General features: G+C 43.2%; 1 protein-coding gene across 2 annotated transcripts in view; it reads right to left on the minus strand.

Moving 5' to 3' along the window:
• Nucleotides 1-27,842, minus strand: part of LOC118124844 (potassium voltage-gated channel subfamily KQT member 4) — a 44,961-nt gene that overhangs the window by 14,770 nt on the left and 2,349 nt on the right. For both annotated transcript variants that reach the window (XM_035183024.2, XM_035183023.2), the window contains exons 2-4: nucleotides 2,166-2,256; nucleotides 1,151-1,277; nucleotides 877-1,052 (exon numbers count right to left, since the gene is read on the minus strand). In XM_035183024.2, coding sequence (XP_035038915.1) covers nucleotides 877-1,052; nucleotides 1,151-1,277; nucleotides 2,166-2,256 — 394 coding nt within the window. The remainder of the gene's footprint in view (nucleotides 1-876; nucleotides 1,053-1,150; nucleotides 1,278-2,165; nucleotides 2,257-27,842) is intronic.

Here is a 27,842-nt window from a genome sequence, read left to right on the forward strand (position 1 = left end):
CTGGAGAGCTCGACCTGACACACAGAGACAAGGTGGGAGGGAAGTGTGTGTGTGTGTGTGTGAGCAGGTGTATATATACTGGGTGAGTGATTGGTGATGAGGTGCGGTGAGTGCAGAGGCGGGAAACGGAAAACAACAGGAGGAAGTGAAGCTGGAGTTCATGTGCAGAGAGAGTGAAAGACGAAATAAAACAGGAAGTGAGAGTTCAGTCCAGACAGGTCATCACAACCCGGTCATCACTCTCTGGTGTCCCCTGGAAAAACTGCCAATGTCATCTTAGTTACTTGCAGTGTGTTCCTGTATTTGGTTGAGTTGTCTACGCAAAAACTACTCAACGGAATTCAATGAAATCTTGGAGAGTGGTGGAATGATTTGAGAAAGAACCCATAACATTTTGGGTGCAGATCCGGATCCCAAGGCAGATCCAGGAAGTTGTTTCTCACTGGATCTAGTGAAATAAAATGTGGTTTCATGAGGGGACTGTGGGGCCTTGGCGGAGGTATGGGCTCTGATGAGTGCAATTCTTCCTTGCATGTGTTTTCTACAGTTGCAGTGCATTGAGCTCTCAGGGCCGCCGAAGCAGTCAAAGTAATCTTCAGTGTTTTAGAACAATGAATGTTATTAACAGCTGCTCATCTTCATTGAAAGTCATTAAGTTATTTGTCCCATTAGTAACCAGCCTTTTAACAACAGCCCTCAGCCTCCTTCCTGCTTTCACAATAACCTGTAATGCTGTGTAATACCACCCTGCACTAGAATACTTATAAATGTCAATGTCCGTGCAACTGACCACTGTCAAATGTATAAGATTCTCAGATATAAACCACAGAAATTTAGTTTTGTGGCAGAGCATGTGTAGTTATTGGTCATTCCTACCTTGCTGTGAGCGTAAACCACTGAGCCCAGTAGTTTCCAGGTGCCTCCCCTTCGGTCCATACGCACCATACGCAAAATCTGCAGGAAGCGCATGCTCCGCAGGGCTGAGGTGGCGAAGATGTTACCCTGCGTGCCTGCAGCGATCACTGCCAACGATGCCACGAACACTATGAAGTCTGCAGGGGAAGGAAATCAATCCACAGAGACAAAAAGAGGAGATGAGGATTAGGAGATTTCACAATTTTTTCACACACACATACGCACACACACTAACCTATGACACAGAAGGGCTTTCTGGCAAATCTCAGCCGTCCCTGCCAGCCACGGTATCGGCAGCAGCAGCCAGCGGCCCAGATCCTGATGAAGTACTCCAACCCAAACACTACAATCATCACAAACTCCTACACACACACGCACACACACACAGAAAGAAAGAAAGAGAGACAGAAAGGTCAGCGACAACTGAGCATAAGTTACTCATCCTGGGGTGTGATCATACCACCCATCTGGAAAGCCACCAATAATTCCTCTCTGTGAGAAACTGATGTATATTCTTTTCATAAACTACATGCCTCAAGATCTATGAAACTGTGCCCTCAAATATTTTCCATTGACCAGGTTGTTAAACTAAAAGCTCAAATGTTGCAAGAGCATAGGCAATATTTACATTTTTATTTTCTAGAGGATTAAATTAAAAGATAAAAGAATTAATAAAGATTATTCCATAACAGTCAAATACCATTAACACTCTGTCGGTCTTCTCTTTATGTCTGTGTCTTTATTACCTTCAGGTTTTTGCACCGTACAGGCAGTTTAAGGTGCACTGAATGTCATTAGAGCGAATGGTCGTGTAAGTAAAGTCCACTAATGGCTGATTGCCTGCTAATGGCTGGGGGATTGATCGAAAGAGTGAACAGCGGGAATGAGAAAGTAAATCAAACCGATAAATAACACGTAAAGATGAGCAAGGTGGGATGAGGGAGAGGGGAGCAGGGGGCTGGGAGACGAGGAGCCGGGTTACGGAAGGAGAAAGTGGGCGTCCATTACCGAAAGCAGCTCGAGCACACAGGAAGGGATTATGGGATGGCTTTTAAGGTTAGTGGATCATATCTGTGATTTCCTGCACAGTCAACAACACCTGAATCCTCCACCCTGCTTGCGTGGCTGTCTTTGCCTCCAAACAAAACAACACGCACTCAACGGATACGCTGCAGGAAGTGATATGACGTGTATGTGTGTGTTTGTTTGTTTTTGTGTGAGCGATATGGGGGGAGAGGAGAGGGTCTTACCAGGATGAAGAGGCCTTGGTTGGCGAACTTCTGATGTTCCGGGATGGTGGAGAACACAGACAACACCAGGCAGCTGAAGACCAGCAGAAAACTGAAACACACACAAACACACACACAATCAGTTAACACTTTTTTAAATACACACATTTGAAATAAGAACACTCTGCATTACATTAATCCCTTAAGAGAAGAATCACACAACTCATTAAAATCTGCTTTGTTCACTCTCTGTGTGATTAACCAACAGAGAAAAACGAAATTGCAAATAAGCAGGAAAAGATTAGTTGATCCATAACAGAACAAAAACACAGCCTGCTGACTAATGTCATCATATTTGGTCATTGGCATAAGAACCAGAACAATGGAACCAGCTTCAGAGGTGTTTATAGCTTAATGAAGGTATCTCAGTTATGTTTGTACTTTTATACGCACGTTATTTTCAAGCATTTCAAGTTAAAAGAGGTCGATATTGGCTTCAAACAGCAGCATTGATGTCTTTGGCTTTACGTCCGCTGAGTCCTGTGATGTAAGAAACCCAGAATACCTTCTGATCTGATGGTAACATTTATTGATTACTTTCCTGTTAGAACAGTTTTTCTGTTTTCATCATTCATAACAACTGAAAAGACCAAAACCAACAGTCAGCTTGTTAGTCCGTTTCATGTTCGTCCATTGTTCTCCAGAAACAATTAAACACATCATTGAGGCTCCGCTTCGCACCGTGTCCCATTTCCCTTTATTGTGAGGGACATAAAAACGTCATCCCAAATACAGGATGTGATTCAGTTTAAAGTTACAGCTGTTTTAGGATATTACATAAACTTTAAAAAATAAATTATAATAAATGTTTATTTGTGAGCTAAATTTAAAGAGTTACATCTTCAGTCGAAACAAAGAGGCTGAGAACTGGGTCTGTTAAAAATAACAGATAATAGACAAATTAAGTTGCATGTTAGGATCCACATGTGTACCTTTTTTGTAAGAGGACTGGTATTAGCAAACTGCCGTCACTGAAAGAACGGGACGGTGAATCTCTCCTGGGACAGAAATGATTGTACCTCAGAAGTAATGGCCACTTCAGTGTCAAGAATAAAACACGACATAAATTCTGGGAAATTGTGTCTCACATTCGAGGTGCCCCCGTGGTTTATAAACAATTCATCTCTTCAGCGAAATTGGAGAAGTGACGAGTCTCCGCTGCACGATCTCCATCATTAAACCAGGTTCGAGACGCAGGAGACGAGAACATAATTTACGTTTTCTGTCGAGCAACGCACTTGAAAAAAAAGGCTCTGCCTAAGATCTCTTTAAACTGCCAAAACTATTACCTCATGCAAATCTAGTTCGTAGCATAGCGGTCACACACAGCCATCACACACATATCCAGTATATAACTGACGTGCGTTTCTCTACAGGTTACTGTAAGTGTACATCAACAAATATTCCCCGCTGTTCGAAAGGCCCTCAGCAAAGGATGATGTATTAACCTCACAGTGAAAACATTCACGTCAGGAACGGTGTGCCGCTGAAAAGAATAATGTTCGCACTTGTGAAGTAACCCGCCGCACTCTGTCCCTCTTCACCAGTGGAAAAAGTTATTGTTAGATGCTGCTTCAGTGGATCTGTCGACAGCGGGGTTAAAAGAAGCTTCAGTTTTATGAGACAGCAGAGCACATAATCAGTAGTAAGAATTTCTTGTTTTCATTATCTGTTGATCGTTTTATCAAACACATTATTCTGTCATTTTTCTTTCACAATTTGCTTTGTTGGCGTTATGAGTCTTTCATCACATTTACTTTTGTAAGATTCACTATTTGTAAGATGAACCTGAGCAGATGTTTCTCGTCGACAGTGAAGATCGGAGGCCGGAGAATAGAGAGTAAAAAGAAAAACATGACGATTTTACTTGGATCTTTCTCTACATAGCACATTAAGAGAATTAAGAAAAAACAATTAGGAAACTCATAAAAAAACTTCAGATAATAAAACTGTAAAGCTCCAAAACTGTAAACGACCTAATACATTCAATTTAACGACCTAATAAAGTGATGCAGCACTGACACAGCTCTAATAGTTTGTTTTCATCCGATTGATGAAAGAAACCTGACATGTTTAGGGGGCTGGTATAAATGAGTCTGTGGAATTTGGTGCCGATCCAAATAAAATCTGGATTTAGGGAATTTGAATGTGGTTTCATAATGAAACAGGGATGGTACGCGCTGTATTGAGTACATGAGAATAAGAAACTTATTGTACATTGACTATTATAAGTTACATCAATATGCTTTAGTTAACAAAATCTAAAGTCATCACAGTCAGAAGCCTAATGGACCCTGGAAAACAACAACTATAGGTGTTTGCTGACTTAATCTACCAAACCCCTCATGTAAGACACCTTTAAAAGAACCAACGCACATTATCACGTATCTTTGACCAGAGAATTAACGTAAGTAATGTAAAATTAGAGCTGAGGGACGGAGGCAGACGCGATTTGCGCACAAACATACGGCAGCAGCATCGCAGCGTGTTCTCTGTGCCATGTGAATCCAGAACAGTGGGACAGAATTAGCCAGGTGGCAGCTGCTGCATGGTCCAGCTGGTTCACATGTCAGAGCCCAAAGTTAGAGAGCACTTGCTGGACGGATAAACCAATTGTTGTGGCCTCACACAATGGTTCCCTTTCTGCACGATTAGTGATGCTATCAGCAAGTCGACCCTGCCTAATGTTTGTGAAATGAAATGCATTTTAAGCGCTCGCATTAAGAAGCTGCTTAGAAGTATGCGTTTTGAGTCAGATAAGGAAGCAGCGGTGGACAGCTGCTGTTCTGAGAAACAGATACTGAACTGAGCCACAGCAAAGAAATATGCATCACACACACACAGAAATTAATACATTCGATTCCTAGAAGAGGAAACATTGCTAAAGACCCACATCCTCACAGACTAAAGAGTGTAATCAATGAAATAGTATATGATGTCTTGCATCAGCTTTACACCAGAAATGGTCGAGGACCGGAAGGAAGGATACGAGAGATGTACAAGATTGTGTGTACTTCGTCCTGCAGCCCATGGGCTCACTGAAGGACCAGCAAATGTTCTGCACCAGTTAGATTAAAACACTGTAGTAAGTCTGGGATCTGTTTGTCTCTTTTCTCCATCTTAAACTGGGGTGAAAAAACATTGTTTTGGGCAGAGAGTGAATGAGCAGCTGTTTTTTTGTCTCCCTGCCCGGGCCACAGTTTCCAGAAGATGAGACGCTACAAAGACAGAGACAAACGTAGAGCAAAGACAGCTCAAAAGACACCGGACACCAAGTGTGAATTAACAGTCATCCCTAAGTTAGTCCTGTACATTTCTCAGCCCGGTGATGTGTGAACAGGAGAGAGTAGGTGGCTTGAGTTAGTTTGAAAAACACACTGAGGATGACTTTCCACAAACAATGTTTTTTGGCCGTTCATCAGCAGAGTAATGTGCTGACTAATCCGTCCGTCTTTTTCCCCTCAATTAACTCAAAGCACTGTGTGTATATCCATAAGGAGGGAGATAAGTTGGGGCAGCATCTCAGGTGGTTTCTCTCACCGGCTTTATGACAGGAAGAGAGTTAGAGCGCAGATAGCTGCATCGACGGCTCGGCTTCAACAAAATGCCGACGCTATGAAAGCAACTCGTCATTTACCCGGAAACAACACTATCCCTTACATACGGTAACACCAAAAAGACTGCAGTGAGTTACTGCTAACACGGCTCACCATGTCCACGTGTAGCCACACACAGTAGTTAAAAACCTCATCTCATTCAAACCTTGAGTCACAGTCAGGGTTAGGGTCATATAAACGTACCGCAAAACCAGCCAATCACATGCTGGGAGGAAGCAATTCTGATTGGCTGGCTTACATCCAATCAGGCGGTCTCCACAAGAAGCAAGTGAGGGATTTTGAAAACATGGCTAGAGAACCAAGAAGGAAATGACAGAAAATAATAACACTAACATTCCGCCACAGCCTCAGGTGCACATCAGCCAATGGCTCGAGAAATGTGGAGATATTGCCTAAAAAATGTGACAGCACCATAAGACACTAAACTAGTAGAGACTGTTGAATGTTCTTCAGCCAAATCTAAGTGTTTTTTGTTTTCTCGTGTTCTTTGATAATCCTTCTGTCTTTCTTCTACTTCTCACTAATGTGGTACAAAAATAACACGATAGAAAACAATACGTGATTGCCATTGTTTTCTGTGTCCCGATTCAGGGGGTATCGTGGAGGACATGGTTCGTAAGGGCCAAGCCGAAATGAGACGGTCTGGTCACCAAAGGATTTTTTTTACAGAGCTGCAGTTGGACACGACAAGAAAGTTTTAATGAGCCTTGCATACCGTTAGCTGTCTGGTTGAGTTGAAGCCCGACACTTCAATTTAAAAGTGTGAGCATCAGACGGTTTGGTCTCTTAGCTTGCAGCTGCCGTTATCTCTTTAAAAACCAGTATATCACCAAGGTGTTGTTAGTGTTCAGATGCTCTCTCACGCTCTCCCTAGTGTTGCCTCCTCATGCATGACTGTTGCCATCACTACTGGATTCAGGATTTATGCTTGGTCCTGTCTGACCTTGAAGCCTGTGAGTTAAGACTTTGTGTTTTTACCTACACCTTGTGTTCCATCGTCTTGTTTGCCTTCCAGCTGGCTGCAGTGTAGTTCATAAACCCTGCCTCCTCCATGTTAGTGGATGAGACACGGACCAAACTAAACTTTTCTCAAAGATGGTCTAATTCATTTTAGGTCATTCTTATCATTCTGATGTTTGTTCAAGTGTGCGTGTTTCTGGGAAGTTTAGTTTTAATTAGTTATTTAACGTTATAAGAACAGGATAAAACATCAGGATTGAGCGGACACTGGCTCATGATTGGTCGATTGCTACCTCTGCTCTATTCCCTGATCACTACCGCACAGACTCTGGCTCCAGATGTGCAAGATGGTAGTGTTCATACGCCGGATGTTTTAGCTCTGTTTCTGGATAGTGGGAGGAAGTGGAGATCCGTTGTTCCTCTTTATATTCAGTCTATTGTCAATAATTGTGGTTTTAGTGCTTAGAGGATGAGGCTCTTGGTTTTCTGTATTCTGTGACTGTCACAAATCCAACAAAGAGACCAAAATCAAGACAGCATCTCTCGTCACTTCCCAAATTCACCAGCCAGGTCAGTCCACCACTGGCTGGAATAACTCAACAGCTTTTGAATGGATTTCTAGAGATTTGGAACAGACATTCATATAGTCCACTTGGGATGAACTGAAATAGGTTGATCCCATCAGCCCCAGTTGTATAGCTGCTGCACAGGATTTGAGTAATGTTTTTTCAGAATTGACTTTAACAGCAGAGGTTCCCCCTTTTCTTTTTCATGTATTATTCATGAATGGAAATCTACAAATGCCGCCCTGTCTGATTACCTCCTCTCAAACTACAGCTCTTCATGTGGAGCTAAGTGACCTGGGAGCAACCGGCAAGACGACGCCTCTGCACATATCTCTGATGTGGTCCCCAACGAATAAATAAATATATAAATACACAAGCGCATCAATAAAAAAATAAAAAAATGAAATAGATTAAGAGACATTTAGACAATGCATGAGACATGGTGGGAGTCACGTTTCTGCTGAGGGCACACTTTCTCCACCATCCTCCTCAATACCACCATGCACCACCATTCTGTTCAGGGAAATGTCAATTAGCAGGAAAGCATCAGTCGAAATCCAGCAAATCAGCAAAGTTGGTCTCAGGAGGACATAGAGTTGAGTGCTTTTACTACTTTGCATCCAAAATATATCCATCGAAACATTACTGAGGAGATACAGTGACTATTAGAAGGAAAAATACCTTCTTTTAAAAGACAATATAAAATGAAACTTCACAATATCTCCTCTCATCGTGTTGGGGATGAAAGGAGGATAAAGAGACATATAATAAATGGCCATGTTAAAGTATAGATACACCAGGTGTGAATCAAAAAGGCTGTTGTGATATAATGAGAGTCAGGCACTCAAGAGAGTCACTGGGAGGCTGTCTGCTTTGGTAATTGCTCCAGAACTTTATTTTAGAAAGAATAATGCCTGCTCGGCTGTATGCGCAGAATGTCTGACTTTCCTCCAAAAGCCGACCAAGTGTAATTTGTCTCATGGACACGAGAGGATCAAGAAAAATGCAAGTGCAGAATCACATGGAAAGTGAGAAGTAAAGAATCAATCAAATTTGATTTGTAAAGCCCCATTTTCACAAATCACAATTTGTGAAAATGGGGCTTAACAAGGTGCCAAGTAAAGATGCCGCGTGTTGCTTAACACATGTTTTGCATGTTTACTCTTATTTAATGATAAACATACATACACTGTACAGTGTGGTGTCGTATGGACAGATTACACACCATCTGCCTCTGTGTATATAAAGTGCACATTCTTTGGCTGAAGGCATGTAAAGCTCCAGAGGGCAGCTGGTGGAGCAGACAACAAATAAATGCACAGCAGCTCACGGGGCAACCACTTCTTATAATGGAGGCTGGACTGATGCTTTTACTGCTGTTTTCCTGTAAACATACATAAGTTAACAGGGAGATCTCACATTACTTTGACTGTATTGAGATAAATAGCTATTACCAGTGCTAATAAACATATTTGACATTGTGTATTGCTGCATTACACAGTATATGTATGGGGTTAGCACTCCAGCGGCGTGTTTGGCAGAGGAGCAGAGCTGGAGTGCCGGAGAATGCACCTTTGATTCAATCACCAGCGGATGATAAAGCAGCTATCAGTTACACACAACAGAGGAGGCGGAGGGAAGAGGAGACGGCGATGAAGAAGACTGAGCGGGAAGATGAAGAGAAACACAGGAAACTGACGTAGAAAGATGTGAAGACAGATGGACGACGATTTAAAGAGAAAGATAGACCCGTTTGGAGCAATTGCTGCAACAGAGAAGGTGACGGATGATGTGGGACATTACCTGGAAGGACTCTTGGGTCACGTCACGTAAACTGTACCTGTACCTGTGTAAGTGCATGTGTGTTTGCGGCGCCAGCCCTGATCAATGAGGCTCTGACAACGGCTTTCAGTCATTGACCCACGATCTGTGCACAAACACGCAAACAATAGGAGAGCACACGCACAGTCCGATAATTGAACACACACTCGCAGTGACACCTTCCCCAAGGACACACACAGGTAAACACATAGACCCAAATTTAAACAAATGCACAAAGAAAGCCCAATCCGAGATTTATTTATAGCAGAGTCCGACAGACATGCATGTGAAGTGATGGCAAATGTCACCTTGGAAATGTAGCACAAGAGTGTAACCACAACCCACACACACACACACACACACACACACACACACACACACACACACACACACACACACACACACACACACACACACACACACACACACACACACACACACACACACACACACACAGTCCTAAACCAAGCTCACAGCCCCTATTCCGTCCTATCTGGAGAGGAGAAAAGAGAGCGAAAAGGTGAGGTAGCAGAGAAGGAGGAGGGAGGGAGTTGTCAGCTGAGAAAGAGAAGGGAGCGAGAGGAGGAAGAGGGGAGGAAGGTGGAATCAGTAGAAAGATATTAATAGTGTTTCACCCTCTTTAAATAGCGACCGCAGACAAAATGTGTGCAGGTATAGTCCTGCAGAGCACAGCTCAAACAGGCCAGTCCCGTTACCCCCCCTCCCCTTCCTTCTTCTGGGATAGCAAACTTTTCAAGGCAGGAACCAAAAAAGCAACACAAACAAACGAGAGACGAAAAGTGCTTTTTCTCGAGGAAAGAAGCTGACGGAGCGATTCACAGGCTGGAGTAATGCCCCGGAAGAGAGAACGGGAAGGGAGCGAGGATGGAGGGAGGAGAGGAGAAAACCTGACATGAGGGTGTTGTGTAAAAACAAGAGGAATGTGTTTGTTTTCCTCTGAATGCCACAATGTTCAGGAATATAACGTGACCGGATCAATTATTTACATAACTGGGAGAAACACAGTTGTGTAATGAGCCCTGGTCAGAAAGGGTGCAACCTTGGCAGTTTGCATCACGAGCGGTGCTACCGGACAATTCCACAATAAAATAATGATTTTCTTTATTGGTACAAAGACTCTTTACACACATAAGCGCTCTCCATGACACATCCAATACGCAGCCAGATAATCACACACATAGACACACACACACCAAAGAACAACTGCCATGCACACACTGCCTGTCCACAAATTATGTATTTCAAACAGTGTGACAATTAGACTGATACATTTTCCAAGCTGGTGAATGTCACACACACACACACACACACACACACACACACACACACACACACACACACACACACACGGTGCCTGCACTCACTCAGCCGTGTGTTACAACACATCATAATTGAGTCCTTTGTTCCCAGCTTTTGATTAATTGAAACTTTTCCTCCAGTTGCATAAAACACCAGGTAAACAGAGCGGCTTCCTTTCTCTTTCACTGAAGCTCGGTCCCTCTCTCTCTTAGTAAAACAGAAATGACCTGACCCCTGAACACTGGGACACTGGAGCATCACACAGAATGGATTCAAGTTGCAGTTCTGTAAAATCGAATTCCTGAAGTCTTTCAATCCAGCGTGAGGATTTTGAGGATTTATTTCAGTGACTCTCTTCCAGAGATTGAAGTTAACTCATTATGACAATTATGAAAAAGAAAATCTTTAAATTACAAGTGACATTTCCAATAACCATATTCTTTTGGATCAGGCTGTCTCCAGCAGTTTATAGCTCCAAGGCGTTATGCCAAATGCAATCATGTTGGAGTAATTAGACCACAAGAGGGAGAGAAAGCACTCAAGTCACAAACGCTCCTGACAAATAATCCTACTCTTGGTTACACTGAATAAATTATCCAGCTCAACAATTTATTTCCTTAACTCTAGAGACTAAAAAACACCTATTTAACCAGCAGAATATTTGAAGATTATAATAAAAGTAAATTGTGTCCCTTTCTATAAGGCTGCATCCAAGTCCAGTTCACAAGCCTGACTCAAAGCTGCAGTGATCAATAATTGTATATTTACAATGGATCAAATAACTCTTTTGTGCAGGAGGAAGCTCATAATGATCCACAGAGAGTTATCACTCGACTGCTGTTACCCTCAGCTCAACAACGCCTGTTTCTAATTCTCCCTCACTGCTGCTATCAGCCTCCTTTCTTGTTGTTTTCAGTGATAAGCTCCGATAAACAGAGTTAAAGATTCCATGTTGGACTTTAATGTGTTACTTTTACATTATTAACATGTCAGTGTTGTGTTTACATCTTGTTGTGTTGTGTTTACATCTCAGCAAAAATACATTCAAAAACACCATCTAAGAGTCCACATATATAACTGCTTATCAGGGTCAAGCATCCCAGCATGCATTTGGAGAGCATTGGACCTTGGAACATTAAGCCACAGGACTCTAAGCAGTATTGTTTTGCCTGGTTCCGGTGAGCAATGTCCAACTAGAGCAAAGTAGTTATATTAGCTGTTAATTACGTCAAGTCACTGAAAACAAGAATGGCACTCAGTAGAGCGCACACCTCCACCAAAGGTGTTCATTCCACGATTCCCTAAAATAAATGGTGAAAACGTAAACACGTAAACGTAGACTATGCAGACGAAGGTGTCAACCTGGAAAGAAACGAGATTCAAGAGCTTTAGGTGATCTGGGCCGATGCTGGTGTCGATGCTGCAGCAGATTTTAATAAGTCTTGCATCCTGTGCTCCCCTTCACCTGAACACTCCAGAGATTCTTGTGTTGTTGTGAACGTGTCTGACTAGAGAATCTCCAGCTGGGCTCTTCATATGTGAAAGGCAAACTCCGGAAATTGTCTGAACCCATTTGTGCGGACATTCTTCAGACCAACAAACGGACAGGGGAGAAAACACAACACAGTGCATTTGACCTTGGTGTCTTCAGTGGCAGCTCTGGTCCGGACTGTTTCACATAAGAGATTCCTCTTGAAAGAAGTAACAGCAGTCGTCTTGGAACGCATTATTCCACAAGTATCAAAAAAATGTTGCCAGAATAGCTGACGTGCAACCCGCAAAATGATCTTTCACCCGGTGACTATGTGACATGTCCCTTTAAAATATGCGATGCAGAAGGTTAGAGACAGAAGAAATATGTGTGGTCACGCATCTCACCAGTAAATGGAGAGAAATTACAGTATGACCGCAGGGAAAGGACGAATTCATGATGTGGGAAAGACAGTGTGAGGGTGTGTTGTCTGACCTGGATTAATCGTAATTGAAGACAATTTCTTGTTGATTGGTGGAGCTCTGACCTGCTGGGAATATCAGATGTGTCGGTTTTTTATGACATCAGATCAATTCAGTGTGAAATCGCTCGCATAAATTATAGAAAATGTGCGTGTGATTATGGCAGAGGAGGCTGGTAAAATGAGACCATGTGTGATTTATATGCACAATATTGACATCGCTTGTGCATTAAACTGGAAAAAATGGGGACCATCATAAAGACCCTGATGAGCTTATAATTAGATGTGAACACTGACCCATACACACACACACACACACACACACACGTAGCCCAACACAAACCAATGTGATGCTTTCCCTGATTCCTGCTCTTTGCGGCCCATGGACACGTTGTCAGTGGACAGTAACTACGCCGAGCCGAGAGCTGTGACCAGGGTGCAGGCAAAGTGCTGAGAGGGCGCTGACATTTAGCTGTAGCATTGTTCCCAGCAGTGAGCCTATTAGCCCTGAGTCTGCAAACCAGTTAGTAGGTGTATGTGCAGCCACTTCATACACCAGTGTGCTTATAGTACTGATATGTAACCATCGCAGGCTCAACCTTCACTCAGCTTGGACCAACAGGGCTGGTTACTGGGGAAAGGTCACTGGAGGTAATAAAGATCATCAAAGTATGAGGAAGAAAAACTTTCAAACTTTGAACATGCCAGCAGAAGTCAGGACACAATCATGTGACTTCTCAGAGGTTTATTGGTGGTGAGACGCCCCATGACCCACAACACACAAACAGCTTACACTCCTTTACCCCCCTCCTTGACGGGGGCCACGACTGGATTTCAGGCCAATCATCATTACTCTGTGACAGGTCTAATCTTGTTACCGTGGCAGCGGGGATCTCCGGTGATGGATTACGGAGGGTCAGCAGCAGCGCTCCGCGATTGAGAAACAACTTAAAAAAGAAAGTCACTGTAACATTTGAACTCGGGGTAATAGGATTGGTCCAGAAGTTAGAGGCACAGGGGTGTGAGAAAGGGAGCCGGGGTCACACATAACCATGGCGGTCAGCAGATCTGGAAGAGGAGCTGACGGGATTTCCAGAGGACTTAATGGTCGCAGTAATGTTAAGGTCAGATCACTAATACCAAGGTCAGAGGTCATTTAAAGAACTGTGCGGAAATTGGTCAATCATCCCATCTGAAGGAGATATGGCTACTCCTTGATTTCTGTCAAATATTTGACAGGAGACATTTTTGTCACAACCTAAAAAGTCTGACACCCTCCTTTGTCCAAAGATTAAAAGACATAAGACACCTGTATGTACAGTTGATAAGGTTTCATTTGTTCCAGGAAGACAGATAAAATTGGTTGCAGCTGACAGGGTGGAAAATAAAATCAGAGACATGCAACAAAGGACCCATAACACTAGAGATGTGTCCAAAATCACTCACTTGTTCAGTTCAGACAATGGTCGTCAAAGTCTGTCCTATAATCCTAAGACACTTCTTCAAATCTATTTTTTTCTGATACCAGCTGAAATATTTATGGTTTAGCAGTTAAAGAGGATTGAGGAAAACATTTATATTAGAGAAGCGACATAAAAATGTATTCAATTAATGAATCAATCAAAACTCTTCAATCAATCAAATTATATTTGTATAGCCCATATTCACGAATTGCAATTTGTCTGTGAGGGCTTAACAGCGTGACATCCTCTGTCCTTAACCCTCATTAGGCTCATAAAATGTTGCCAATTAATATCTCCCACATAAATTTGTCAAGTAATTGTTTTGGCGACATTGAAATGTGTAGAACTGCAGAAGGGTACGTTTTTATATAAAGAAAATGTGGCACTACTAAACAGGCTTTGCAGCACTGCCTCTATGTTTGTAGCCACAGCAGTGACCCCTTGACCCAGAGAGTGGGTTTCCTTCTTGGATGAAGGGCCCTCAGTTGGTACGGCACAGGCATGCAGCAGCTGTACGAGTGGCGAGTCTGCCGCGCTATCTGTCTGCTAACGTTATCTTTGCTGTTATTGGAGTCAAACACTGGTAACCGGTCACATCACATGGAGGAGCTGTCCTGCGTTACTGTCAGTGTCAGCGCCACCATCCCTCCCTGTCAAAGCAAATCTTTTGTGTGTCTGTCGCTGTGTGTCTTGGTGTAACCGTGAGTCTCTTTGTGTTATGTGTAATTTTTGAGACAGAGTCCAGAGCCATCGTGAAAAAAGACTTGCATCACCCTCCAGTGAAGCCCGGAAAAAAAAAAAACACCTTCAACACAAACATCGCACACTCACAGCGACTTTGCCAGTTTCCACAACCACTTTCCGAGCTGCGCCTACAACCGCAAACAAAACATGTTGACCCATACAGAATATTAAGACATGAAACAATATCACTGTCCACAAGAGTGGGGAAAAGAGCACGGCCATCACGGGATGTTATGTTTTTTGTAGGATAAAGGGCACTTCTCCTCACACACTGCTGCGTGTGCTTACAGTAAAACGTGGAGCAGTGTTTTTTATCAAATGAACTGCACAGCTCTATCGCTCTGTAGAAACTCTTGACCCTTGTCCACTGACTCTGTATAGCACAGGAAGTGTGCTTTTCAACACCCGGTCTTGGACTTCTGTTTGTGTAAATTTGGGGTCATAAATATCTCCTCTATGTACAGTGTGGTGTGATTTTTTTCTCCCTCTGACACACATCCCCCTGCGGGTATACAAAAACATGAATCAGGATTAAGAGCGTTCACCAAGTTTACATTTTCTGTCAAACTACCAAGGTCCCTCCTTAACGTTAGAGGACTGGATACTCAAACATAAATCAGTGCCTCCCACATGAGATTGTAGAAATCAGCTTTCAAGATATCAGTATCACAACAGACTGATTATGAGGAGCTAATGACTGAACAGCATGGGAAAGTCCTCTCACACTCCCCGATATTTACAGTGGATTTTGGACCCACCGTCCCACCCTAACCCTTCTGTCATCTCCTCCTCTTCCTCTCTTTAGTGTAGCGGAGGCCGAGCCAGGACCAGAGTGGACCACTTGTAGGCCTCTCTGCCACCCCCACCCCCCTCTTTAACTCATTACAACCAATTAGGTGACAGGCCATGGAGGGCACAGGCGGATGAGAGCAGAGAGATAATACTCTTCTGAATTATTCATCCTTCTGCTAAAAACTTCACCCAATACCTCCGCCCTGCCCCTGCTCTCTCACCGCACCGGTCTTCCTCTTGTTGCTGCTCTCTTCTGTCCCTTCAGACTCTCACATGATTCTTGTCTTTGACTACAGCGACAGTAAAGGCCAATGTCTACAAAGTGTACAAAGTGTTTATATGCTTGAAGGAGGGGCCATCGAGAGGGAGGAGACGTGATGAATTGAAAATATCTGAATAGTTTCAGTCACTTTCTCCTGAGAGGCATCCGTCTGAGCAATGAGAGGAGAAGGTCAAGCCCAGCGAACTTTCTCACCTGCACAAACTTGGACAATGACTGTGTGAAGCAGACATGCTTGTTGTATTGTTGGCCTTTGAAAATGAACTTGTTATGCACTGCCCCACTTATTCTTTAAATCTGAGTGGCGTTGTGGGCTTCATACACACTGCACTTTGCTGCTAGACAACTCTAAGCTGCATTAGTCTTAAGATTAGAGTTTCTGATTGCGCAGCGGTTTGGTTTTTTGCCCGTGTCTGAGGACACTGCTACAACATCTCAGGACATCATAACGTCTGGCAGCTGGAGGCCAAAAGCAGAGATTGTGCGCTGACAAGCAGCAAAGGGGTCGTTCACACCTACCTTGTTTGGTCCAGACCTTCAGACTTTAAAGTTTAGTCCAAACCAAAACAACAAATGAAAAAGGTGCCTCGGAACCAATGGACCAAACTTAAGTACGACCAGAGAGGTGGTCTCGATCTGGAGCAAACAAACCATGTTGTTTTAGTAGGTCAGAGTTTCGGACCAATTGCAGGAAGCTGAGGCAACAGAAAGACTTTTCCATGCACCTTGTTCAAAAAAGCTAGACAATACAATAAACGAATTGACAACATGCACCGTCAGACTAACGCCTGTCTATAAACTAATCAGCATCGAACATGGATAGACGCAGCTCATGTAGATTATGAAAACAGCACATCATAAAAACAAATCTTAAGTCCACTCTGTAAATTGCAATGTGAAACCAAAACTAAACAGATCAACTTTAGACAATTAAAAGACACGAAACTTGCTTTGTACCATGGTCCAGACTTACAGGTGTAAAAACGCCCCAAGACAGAGGAATAGAGACTTAGAGTAAAATACATATAGTATGGAAATAGATGTATAAATAGAAATAGAAGTAGACGGTAGAAGGACAAAGTAGTGACGACCACAAGGAGCGAGTATCAGACAGATAGATAATGAGAAAAAAATAGTGGACACGAGACAGAAGGAGGTGGCTGAATAATGGATTGGACAGACGAGGGGGACGGTGAGACGAGGAGAGCCAGAATGGAAAAGAGGGAGAGAGAGAGAGAGATGAGGTATCGTCTGTGAGGTCTCATCACACACTTGCTGACATTGCTTTAATCTCAGGGCCAAGAGGAGACCAGAGGGCCCACCGTCGCACGCACTCACGCACGGAACATGTTGGGACAGATTTACCGTGTGTCTGTGTGTGTATGAAGCGACGTTAGCGGAGTAACGGCAGTAAGAAGCACATACGAGTCAGGCTGGACTCCTGCGTGACATCATAACATACAAAAATGAGGACAGTTTAATGTGACAGCTTTATGTTTTGTTTTGTTTGTTTGTATTTCACACTTTTACATAACATCGTCCATCACATCGTAATACATTTCTGTGCGTTCTACAGCAAAACATGTTTTCGACATCAGCCGAAATGTTTTCGCCGGCAACAACACTTCATCGTGTTCAACCTCTGATGTGGGAAAAAAGGAGTGAATTAGTGTGATGTGAGGCCGGAGCAGCAACTCAGGAGGTAGAGAGGTTGTCTCGTGAACGGAGGGTTCTCCTTCAAAGTGTGTTGAAGTGTCCTTGAGCAAGACTGGCACTTGACGCTGCATCATCAGTGTATTGGAATGTTCTTAAGCACTATGAGCGATTGACAGGCTGGAACTTTTTATATGTAAATAAATTCAGTTCATTTGGAGGATTTGGAAGAAACAATACAAAATCTGGACAGAACTCTCTCTCCCAGGAGGGTTGTAAGCCTCCGCATGCGGGTCACTACCAGATCAGCTAGCAGGCACCCCCCCGCTTACGCAGGCTAGAGTCCTCCTGCAACTGCTGCAGGTTCAGTTCCAACCCGGACCTTTGCTACGCGTCTTCCCCCGATCTCTCTCCGCATTTCACGCTGACTGTCCTATCAATAAAGGCGAAATGCCCAAAAAATACATTGACTCTCTCTCTCCTGCTCTTCTTCTACTGACTTGTATACAGGAACCTCTTTATGGTGTGTCTATCCAGGATAGATAACAGCAAAGAAAATGAAAATGAGGAGGCATTGAAGTGGAGAGAAAAAAACTGTGGTGAAAAGGGTAGAAAAACAGACAAATTGATGCAGATAAGAGGACGAGAAGGCACAAAGTTCTTATGGAAATAGAGATACCAGAGCGGCAGATCACAACAACAGGAATTTAAAAAGCAAGTGTCACAGGGGAATAGAGGAAATGACACTTCCATCAACGGAAGCAATTGCGCAAATATAAGATATTTTAGAGTAGGGGAGGGAAGAATGCATGAAAAACAATCTCATGAGAGTAGCAGGCAGCCAGAGCAATTATGGGTGCATCATTAACATTTGATTATTGTTTATGCTCTGCCCACAGTGCCACTGGCCACACATTTACACACACACACACCACACCATACACATATACAATCTCCATAAACCTGCACATGCATGAATGCACACAAATTTTGCAAGTGTGCACACGCCAATCAAGACCTTCTCTGACCGCATGCGCACGCAGCCACATAAGCAAAGGCGAACACACATACGACCACAGTGTATACACACATTGCAAAGCGCTTTCTGCAGACAAGGCAGACCTTATAAATACTGTCCCACATTGTGATTTTGTTTGAGCGCCGTCTCCATGGCGCTGCTTCCTCACATGTTTACAGTGACGGCCGTTATAAATTAAAATTATCTTAACAACACTTAAGCTGGGCTGTGCATGAGGCCGCAGCCAGGCAGGGACAACAGCAGAAAGACACAGAGGCCTAACGTGGGCTAAGAGACAGAGACTGAGCAGAGGTGGACTAAAGGAGAGAGAGAAAGAAGGAACAGAGGTCGCTCTAAACTGAAAGTAAGATGTTAAGCAGCACTTGACAAAGGTTCACTGAAAAACCTGAGGGTGTTTTAGTGATGGTAGGTTGTCGGGTTCGCCTGCACAGTCATGCAGCCTCCTCATCCTGAAAACTTATATCCACAGAGCTCATGTGCCTGATGGGCTTCAAATTACAAACACGTGGACTGAACAAAAAATCTAATACCAGAAATATAAGCAGAGAGAGAGACACAATGATATACACAAGCTGTTGGGGCTGGAACCAAACACATCAATGAGACCGGCCCACCTCTGCAGGGATATGATCTGTGTTCACTCACACCGAATTAAGTTCAATTTTCATTCAACTTTTTTATCCCTATCAAGCTTATATGCATTGACATAAGAATTTACAACAGTTTGAATACTTGTTAATGTTATTTAACACCTTACACCTTGCAGCGAAAGAACCAATGAACAGCCAACGACGAGGGGTCTGCAATATGACCATATGCCTGTGGAGGACCCCAGACCCAAGATTTTATATAATCTTGCTTTGCCTGGTTTTCTGGATCAGCCAAAGAAAGACACCTGTGTGTTTAATTTATGCATAAACTGTTTTTGGACAGTTTCTGAAGATTTTCCAGGAAATGTATAATATCACGATGGATATTGATGTGAAAATATAAAATAATATATGTCAAGATGAAGGATCTTAGCCATGTGACCCATGACAACTCACTTCCAGCATTTCCTGTTATATTTAGATTTCAATCTGAGTTATGCACCAGTAGCTAAACCTTTCACCTTTCACTTATCTTTAAATCCCAGAGTTACTGTCATGTAGTGAATTAGATAAGAAGGACTGGCTTTCCCATGCTAATTCCTTATCAGCGGTTAACTACAGGGTTAGTTTCCACATTATTTGGTATCTGCTGATCATCGGCATGTGTAGTCGCAGCCGCCCATTAGGGTCAGGCCTTAAGTGTGCTGCTGAGAGATAATGGCAAAGCCAAAGCTATTGATTTATCTTTTTCTGTCTGCGTTATGGTCTCCGCAGACGCTGGCGACACACGGACCCTGCCTATAAGCACTCTTCAACACTTCACTCACACTGAACACCTCGATGAACTCACGGCACCCTGACTGCCCCATCCCACCAAGTCCTGAATCTTCTTTTGTCAATGAACAGGCAGGTGAACGGTGGCTGTCAATGATCAAAGCTCATTGAGAACCTGACCATGGACCATAGAGAAAAAACTCACATGCTGAGCTGCTGTGAATGGATACTGTACATTCAGTCATGCAGCAACTGTGCAACATTTAGAGAAGATGAGAGCTCGGAGTAGGTTTCCCATGGCTTGTGACACATTACATTTCCAGTTTTAAGAGTCAGACTTCACTGACAGGGCCGTCTATTGTCGCCAAAGTCCTGTTGTCCTGTTTGACTTATCGGATAGGTTGCAGGGTTTTGACAGTCCGGTGTAACATTGATTTAAAACAGCAGAGTGTGAGAACCAAAGTCGTGTTAGCACCGACTTCCAAGAGAAAGCTTCCAGATCAGCCGAGTGGAAAGGTGCTGGGTGATATTTCGCAGTGAAACAAAGGAAGGTTGATCAATAAACATAAATCAGGACTGAGCAAGTGCAGTGAAATCTCGTCTGACGATTTATCTTTCTCTGATGCTTGTGGGTGGGAGTTTGCAACGGTACAATTGTTGCAGTGAAAGTGTAATGCTCAGCAGCGTCAACAACATTTGATCTTCCCCCTCATTGGTTGTTGCTCCAAGCAGCTTAGTACAACCCATAGTTACCTTCATTGTTAGGCATCCTCCAGTGGCTATGGTACTTAAGATGGGAGCAAAGAGGAAGTCCCCATTAGGAGGAGGGTTGGAGTGGGTGGACGGATCAATACAAGACTTTGACACAGGAAGTCAAGTCAGCCTCCTAACCCTAAAACTGGGGGTCACTGTTTTTTTCCTTTAAACATGACTGTTTCACAATCTTTTTTATTAGTGTAACCATGACACTAAAGGTCCTCTAATATTGAAGTAGTATGTATTTTGAATCCAAACCCTCATCATTCAAATAAATCTTTACCTAAACCTACACATAACTGTGACTGTTCAATCCACATAAGTGCATATTTATCATCGTAACCCCAGCAGATACGCGTGCTATGATATAGGTGCTATTTAAGGACAGTCACATCAGAGCTTTGGGACAAACAACCTATATACTCATTCAGGTTTGTAGACTTAAAAGATATGCTTCACAAACGAGTCTGAATTACTGAGTAAGTACTGGTGGGTTAAAAATAGGTGCATTCAATAGTAGTTTTTTGCTTTAAACTGGTTAGGAGGCTGGTGACATGAATAACATTTAATGATGTAATGAGTTTTAAACATTTATTCTATGAGTAGTTGTATCTGTGGACAGATCTGGTTTTAGCCCTCATCCATCTTGATTGAATTCGAACCACCTCCTCTGCATGACCACATACACGGAAATGTGTCAAAAGCAAAGAGGAACATGTAGACTGGACAACAGTGTAGTCCTCTGAGAAGACAGGGGACACTTTGTCAGTATTTACAGCTCCTGTATTATGTCTACTTGAGAGGATTTGCCGGCACTGCAGAAATCGCCAATATCATATTTTGCAGATACAGAGGAGTAATCATAAAATACACAGTAGAGGGGAGCTGTCTCTGGACGGTGAAAGCAGGTCTGAAGTGTTTAGAATTGTTTAGAGGGTCTTGACTTGTCAAAATAAACTCCTGGCATTTCCCTCGGACCCTCCGAGCCAAATGTCACAGTATTCCTGGCCTGCTTTAGCATCAATAACATTACATAAGCACAGATGACTGCAGATTTAAGAGTGTCAACACCCCTACTGATCACCTATCTGCAGGAGGATGAGAGGGTGTGTGTGTGTGTGTGTGTGTGTGTGTGTGTGTGTGTGTGTGTGTGTGTGTGTGTGTGTTGCGTGCGTGCGTGCGTGCGTGCGTGCGTGCGTGCGTGTGTGTGTGTGTGTTATGCCCTATTCCTGAGTGAAAGTAAGCACAATGAGCAGAGCTGGATACTGAGGGGGAAACTTGATTCCTGGTCGGCCATCCCAGGACAGATCAGTCCCCTCCCCCGGGGAGACACATTTTGCCCCGAAAGGAGAAATTAATACAGCCACAAACCTCAACTCTCCCCTCTCTCTCTCTCTCTCCAACTCTCCTCTTCGTACCTTTCCATCCACACGTGAACACAAATCCCCCGTCCTGTCACAAACCCTTCATTTCTTTAAGGGAGCGAAAATGTTATGAACACTTGCAAAACAGAGATGTTTACTGCATTTTAATCTACTGTCTCTGTGCACACTGTTTGCCCCTAACGTTTCCTCCCATACGTTCTCTCCCTGTTGGCTTTGAAGAAACTACCTTTACATCCAAGTCAAGAAACATTTACCCTGCTTCTTGAGTGTCCTTGAGCAAGACACAAGATCCCTACCTGCTCCTGGGCTGCTGTCGTAGTAGAGGACGAGCAAAAATAGAACCTTTATACAGGAATCCATATCAGTATTATATTATCATTATTAGCAACCGAAATCATGCTCCCTCCCTCTTCTGTTTGTCCTGTGTCACACACATATCGGTGTTAGCAGGTAGCAAGCTTGTCTACGGGGGGGGGGCTACAGGCCAGGAGGTTAAAGCAGTTGCTTGAGAATGTGAAATGAAATCCTCCAGCAAACTGTGGCACACACAAGCCAGGTGAACAATTTCTAAAGGGTAAAAAAAAAACACATCTGGATAACGTAGAGGCATGTGCAGATGGTGTAATCAGTGTCATTTGGTTAAATAAATTGAATGAGAGACACTTTTCATTAGGGAATAAAGAATTTAAATAATAAATCTTTCTCAAACTAACTCCTTCACCTTTGAGATTATACTTAATGGTTTTACTAGGGCTGGGCAATATGTCCAAACAAATTTTTTATCAGCCGATGTCGACACCTTTTATGATAATGTCACATTATTATTTCTTTTAAGTTCAAAGAAAACATTTTACAAATTCGAGGTAGTTAGCATGACACCGATATACAGTATATTGGACTTTTGTTATATTGCTATATATTGTTTTATTGCCCAGCCCCAGGTTTTACTCCAATAAAGACCTTTAAGCTGTACATCCCTGATGACCTGCTGCCCACATCTGCACCTGGTCGAGAAAGATTTAAATGACCTTGTGCTTTTCTCAAGAAAAAATCTCAAGAACAACGTCCAATCCAGTTACTTTGGCCTTAGTATCATTCAGAGCTCGACTAGATGTCGGTTCCTCCTTCACTCAAATAAATCAAAGGAAATGCCATAAGGGCCATATCAAAGAGGCATGACTGGAGTTGCACTGTTGGTGCGTCAGTAGAGAGTTTAAATACTGAACATTGTTCGTTTTCCCAAGTAAATATCCAATGAATTTAATGATTGTGTAAAATAAGTTAGTGAGTAATAAGGTCATCACAACTTCTTAAACATTAGGTGGCAAAAGTTTATTTACTACTAACATTTAACATTTTTGAAGATTTTTCCTTATTATCTATATTCATGTATATATCCTCCACATGTTAGCTATAGCAGGTCTCGCATACTCTTTGATTTGCATGAAAAGCCAATCAGGTTTGAATGAAAGAAAGGAGGAGAGATATAGAGGCAGCGAGAAAGGGGAAGTCAATTAGAAAGGGTAATACAGCAAATGAGATGATATTTCCACTCAGGAGGAAAGAGGAGGAGGGACTGATGGAGGAGAGAGAGACAGAATGAAGAGCTGAGGCATTTGGGCCATAAAGGATTCTTAATGGAGCAGAATTTACACAACCTGCTGAGGTGAACAGATAAAAAAAAAAAAGCAGCGGTAAATGAACAACAAGCCTCCAATCTGCAGCCCAGAGCCGGTTAAAGCCCCACACAAAGTGCCGAGTGGCTTTCTCTCCCGTCACCATTTTATGGTGCCACTCCCCCCATGCACTACCTCCTTCTTTCTCTGTTACTTAGTCATCAATAAAAACACATTCATGTGCTAACTAAAAAAAAGGAAACAACCAAACAAAAAGCTATTTTCTGACGTGGCTCACACCATTAATAATAAAAAAAGGTGCAACACCAAATGCGTCAGTGGTTTTTGGAGGATGCTGGAGGAAGGTGGGGGGGGTACAACTTTAGTGGATTTCTCGTTGCGTGGTTGAAAACCTGGAAAAGCCGACCAGACTGTTTCAATGACCCCGGTAGATTAGCTCGCTCACATTGGAGACAAGAGGGAGGAAAAAAATGCAAGAATAGACAGAGGGAACACATTCAATCAACAAGCTGCCTGAGCGAAATGACTTTAATAATGTCAGAAAGGCAATTCAACTGGAATGAAAAGCTTGCAAGATGCATTCTGTGTACTGCACAAAAGGTTGTGTGAAGATCAATTAACCATAACCGTAAAGATATTTCACAGCCTCTTTGAGCAAACCATCAGTGGGGAGGTTTTGGAGAGCATTAGGCCGCGGCTCCTGTTGTGGGTATCTCCCTCCGCATCTATAAATAATGTGGCTTTAGGCCCAAGCTTTCATAAACACACACCACCGGTGATGGTGCCATAAAAGGTGAAGGTGAAGGGATTCCAGCACGATGTGGAGACTGAAGGGTTTATTCAGGAAAGACTCATCCGGCATGAGACAGAGCTACTGATTCATGGCAAAGGGTCAGAGAGAGAATTAAGTGTCCAGGGCAGTTGGACTAATGATTATTTCTTTAAAAGCATAAATAATGTATTATTAAAAGCTGCAACAGATTGGAAAGCACTTAAAGTGTTCTCTGATGCATTCAGTTATTGAAGTGTATTTGTTTAAGTTTACACTCAAATGGATGGATGGAGGGATGGAGGGATGGATGGATTTATGATGGTTGGATGGATGGAGGGATGGAGGGGTGGATGGATTTATGATGGTTGGATGGATGGTTGGATGGATGGATGGAGGGATGGATGGATTTATGATGGTTGGATGGATGGATGGATGGATGGATGGATGGATGGATGGATGGATGGATGGATGGATGGATGGATGGATGGGCCAACAAACCATCTTGACTTTTAGACTGACAATAAAGGACAGAGATGGATGACATATAAGCTTCCTTAAAAAGTGAAGCTAAAGCGTCTCGATGGCGCCTGGTGGCAGGTCATAAACCTCGCCTCCTCCATATTAATGGATGGGACATGGGTCAAGCTAAATCGTCAAAGTACACATCAAATAAACTCATCTCAATGTTTGGTTTGGTTTTAAAATGTGTCATTTGATGCTATAAAAACGGTATGATTGACAGCAGAGACTGATTCGCCATTGGTTGAGCATTTGTAATAGTGAGACCTCCCTACCACGGCTCTACTCCCAATCATTACTGTGCAAACTCTGGCACAAGATGGCACTGTTCAGATATTTTAGCTTCATTTCTGGATAGCGGGAGGAAAGGTAGAAGCATCAGACGTCTATCCACTATCTATCTGCGTTGTCCACTTCTCCAGAGCCACTATTGTCCAACTGATTTCACAAGCTGAGTCGTCCTCATGGCAAGTAAAGTCATGTTTGGTGTGTTCATTCATTCAATCACAAATCCCTTATTAAACAACTACTTTTAAAGACTTTTTCTCTGCCTTTCTCACACAGATGATACTGTTCAAGCTGCGCGGTACGCCCACGTATAATTTGGCCCTTCATCTCTGCTGCACCTCTATAAGACATGAATAATACATGCACGGTATATTGTCACCCTCATTAGAACCAATCAATCACTCTGGCTGGTCAGTGCTTAGGCTCGACTCTTTTTCCTGCACAGCCACATGTACTATTACTGTACTGACGGTAATGGCAGCCGAAGCCAACATCCAGCCACGACTTGACTTCTTGTGTTTTTACTGTGCTGGAGTTAGGATGAGGCGTTAAAGGTGAGGGGAAACACTGCAACCATTCCAACACACACACACACACACACACACACACACACACACACACACACACACACACACACACACACACACACACACACACACACACACACACACACACACACACACATACATACACACACACATAGAGAAAGGAAAATAATTTACTACAATATTAGTAATTTATTACTCATTTAATACATTATTTTCTCGTTCAATAAAATTGTAAAACTCATATCTTAATGGCTTAAACTGTTAGTCAGAAACCCTTTTCAAATAGTTATATTATTTAAACAAATAAATAAATCAATATTTGCAGGAACTCAAAGCTTCTATGTCTAAACTATGCACATTTTTGGAAACCTCTGCATTTTACAACCCAAACTTTCTTGCTGGACTGCGGCTGCTTGTACAAACTTTGGCGAACTTTACCAGCTCAGACAAGCAGAGCAACCCTCCTGCTGACATTGTACGTTTACTGCAGTTAAAACAAAGAGAAGAGATTCAAAGGTGACAAAGAGGTCTTGGGATTTTACTGTGAATGGCAGATAGGACCAGAACAAGGCACGAGGCACTTAACATTTCAAATGGTCCACGCATCATTTGAACCGGAGCCTTGGTGAGTACATGAACGCGCAGTGTGTCCAAGGAAACAGATCAGGTTGGAGAGCAAAGGAATTTCTTTAATAGTGAGTATTTCTGGGGAGAGGAGAGGAGAGGAGAGGAGAGGAGAGGAGAGGAGAGGAGAGGAGAGGAGAGGAGAGGAGAGTTGTCGGACTGGCAGGAGAGAGAGTTTGTGATCCAGAGGAGACAGCTGCACATAGAAATGGGAAACAGTTCATCATAATGTAACCTGAGCTGTTTAGTGGGCAGGATGTTAAATCTCCCAAAACCTTTGTGCAGCAGAGGAATCCGTCTGTGTGAGGCAGCATCTTATGTGCAGCTGTGACAGCAATAAGGAGGGTTGAGAAGTGTGGTGGGACTTAAGTGGATGCCCACGGAGAGACATTACTGTGGAGAGCTGCCTCACCTCTTTTCCAAACACACCGCAACACACACCTGCGAGAGGGAAGCAGCGCATCTGTTCCAGCATCCGCGGTTACAATTTAGGACTAATTAAAGGATCTGGGGAAGTTAGCGCGGCGCTCTACACAGCAGTGTACAGCTCAATTTAATTACAATAGATCAACGCCGCCTTAATGGAGCTTCATTGTACAAGGAATTTGCCTCGCACATGATACGGCTCCCAGCATGCTGAGCAATTCACGTGTAATTAATCAAAACAAATGCACAGCTCAGGGTAATATCACATCATGGGAATGATGTGCTCGGGTAAGACATATGTGCACCCAAGATACTTCATGTCAAAGTGCAGGCCTAGTAGGTTTTAAGTCTCAGGTACAGACATTAAACAGACCATCACAGAAGCAGCTGGCTTCCAGTCAAGTCAGTCCCGCTCCGTCTATGAGGCCGTGGCATCTGAAACATGATCTGGGCACCGACTGTTAACAACACTGGCAGAGCTGCCATCCACTCTCACACCATGTAATAACAGGGAGAATCTCACCAACAACCTGCAAGAAAAGGCCGTGGCTCTAAATGAGAAAACCCCCCCACGTAGGGTCAGTACATGTTGTTCTGCGTGTGCTACAAAGACATGTTTGCAATCTCAATGGGAAAGAAAAGGGAGGATACAGACAGTGTAAAAAAGTGAAAGCACCAGAGGCTATAGATTTTGCCGACCTGCACTCACCAATGTGCCAAAGGTGTATGAAGAGTCGTGGCCCCGTGGTGGGATTTCCCTCCGTTAAACATGGTGATGGCATTGGCAGGGGGACAGCTGCACTTGTCTAAACAAAAGCACAGGAACACTGCCCTGGTCCAAGGAGCTCCCACACATAATTCTCTGTCCACACTGTGCCAGACGCAGACACTGCTGGAAGACAGCTGCGGGCGCACAACTGTCCCGGCCTTCGCTTGAGAAGGAACTGAAACATACTAAGTCGAGGGCAAATACACACTAAGTGAACTTTGACTTTAAAGGACACCTGTCATTCACACCACGCTTTCTTCACAATTGTTTTTCCAAAGTTAAATTACATCTGAGACTGGTACAAATTCAATGAAACGAAAAGTCAATTCAAATTGAGTTTATG

The sequence above is a fragment of the Hippoglossus stenolepis genome, chromosome 17, assembly GCF_022539355.2.
Source record: "Hippoglossus stenolepis isolate QCI-W04-F060 chromosome 17, HSTE1.2, whole genome shotgun sequence".
In the NCBI taxonomy this organism is placed as follows: Eukaryota; Metazoa; Chordata; class Actinopteri; order Pleuronectiformes; family Pleuronectidae; genus Hippoglossus; species Hippoglossus stenolepis.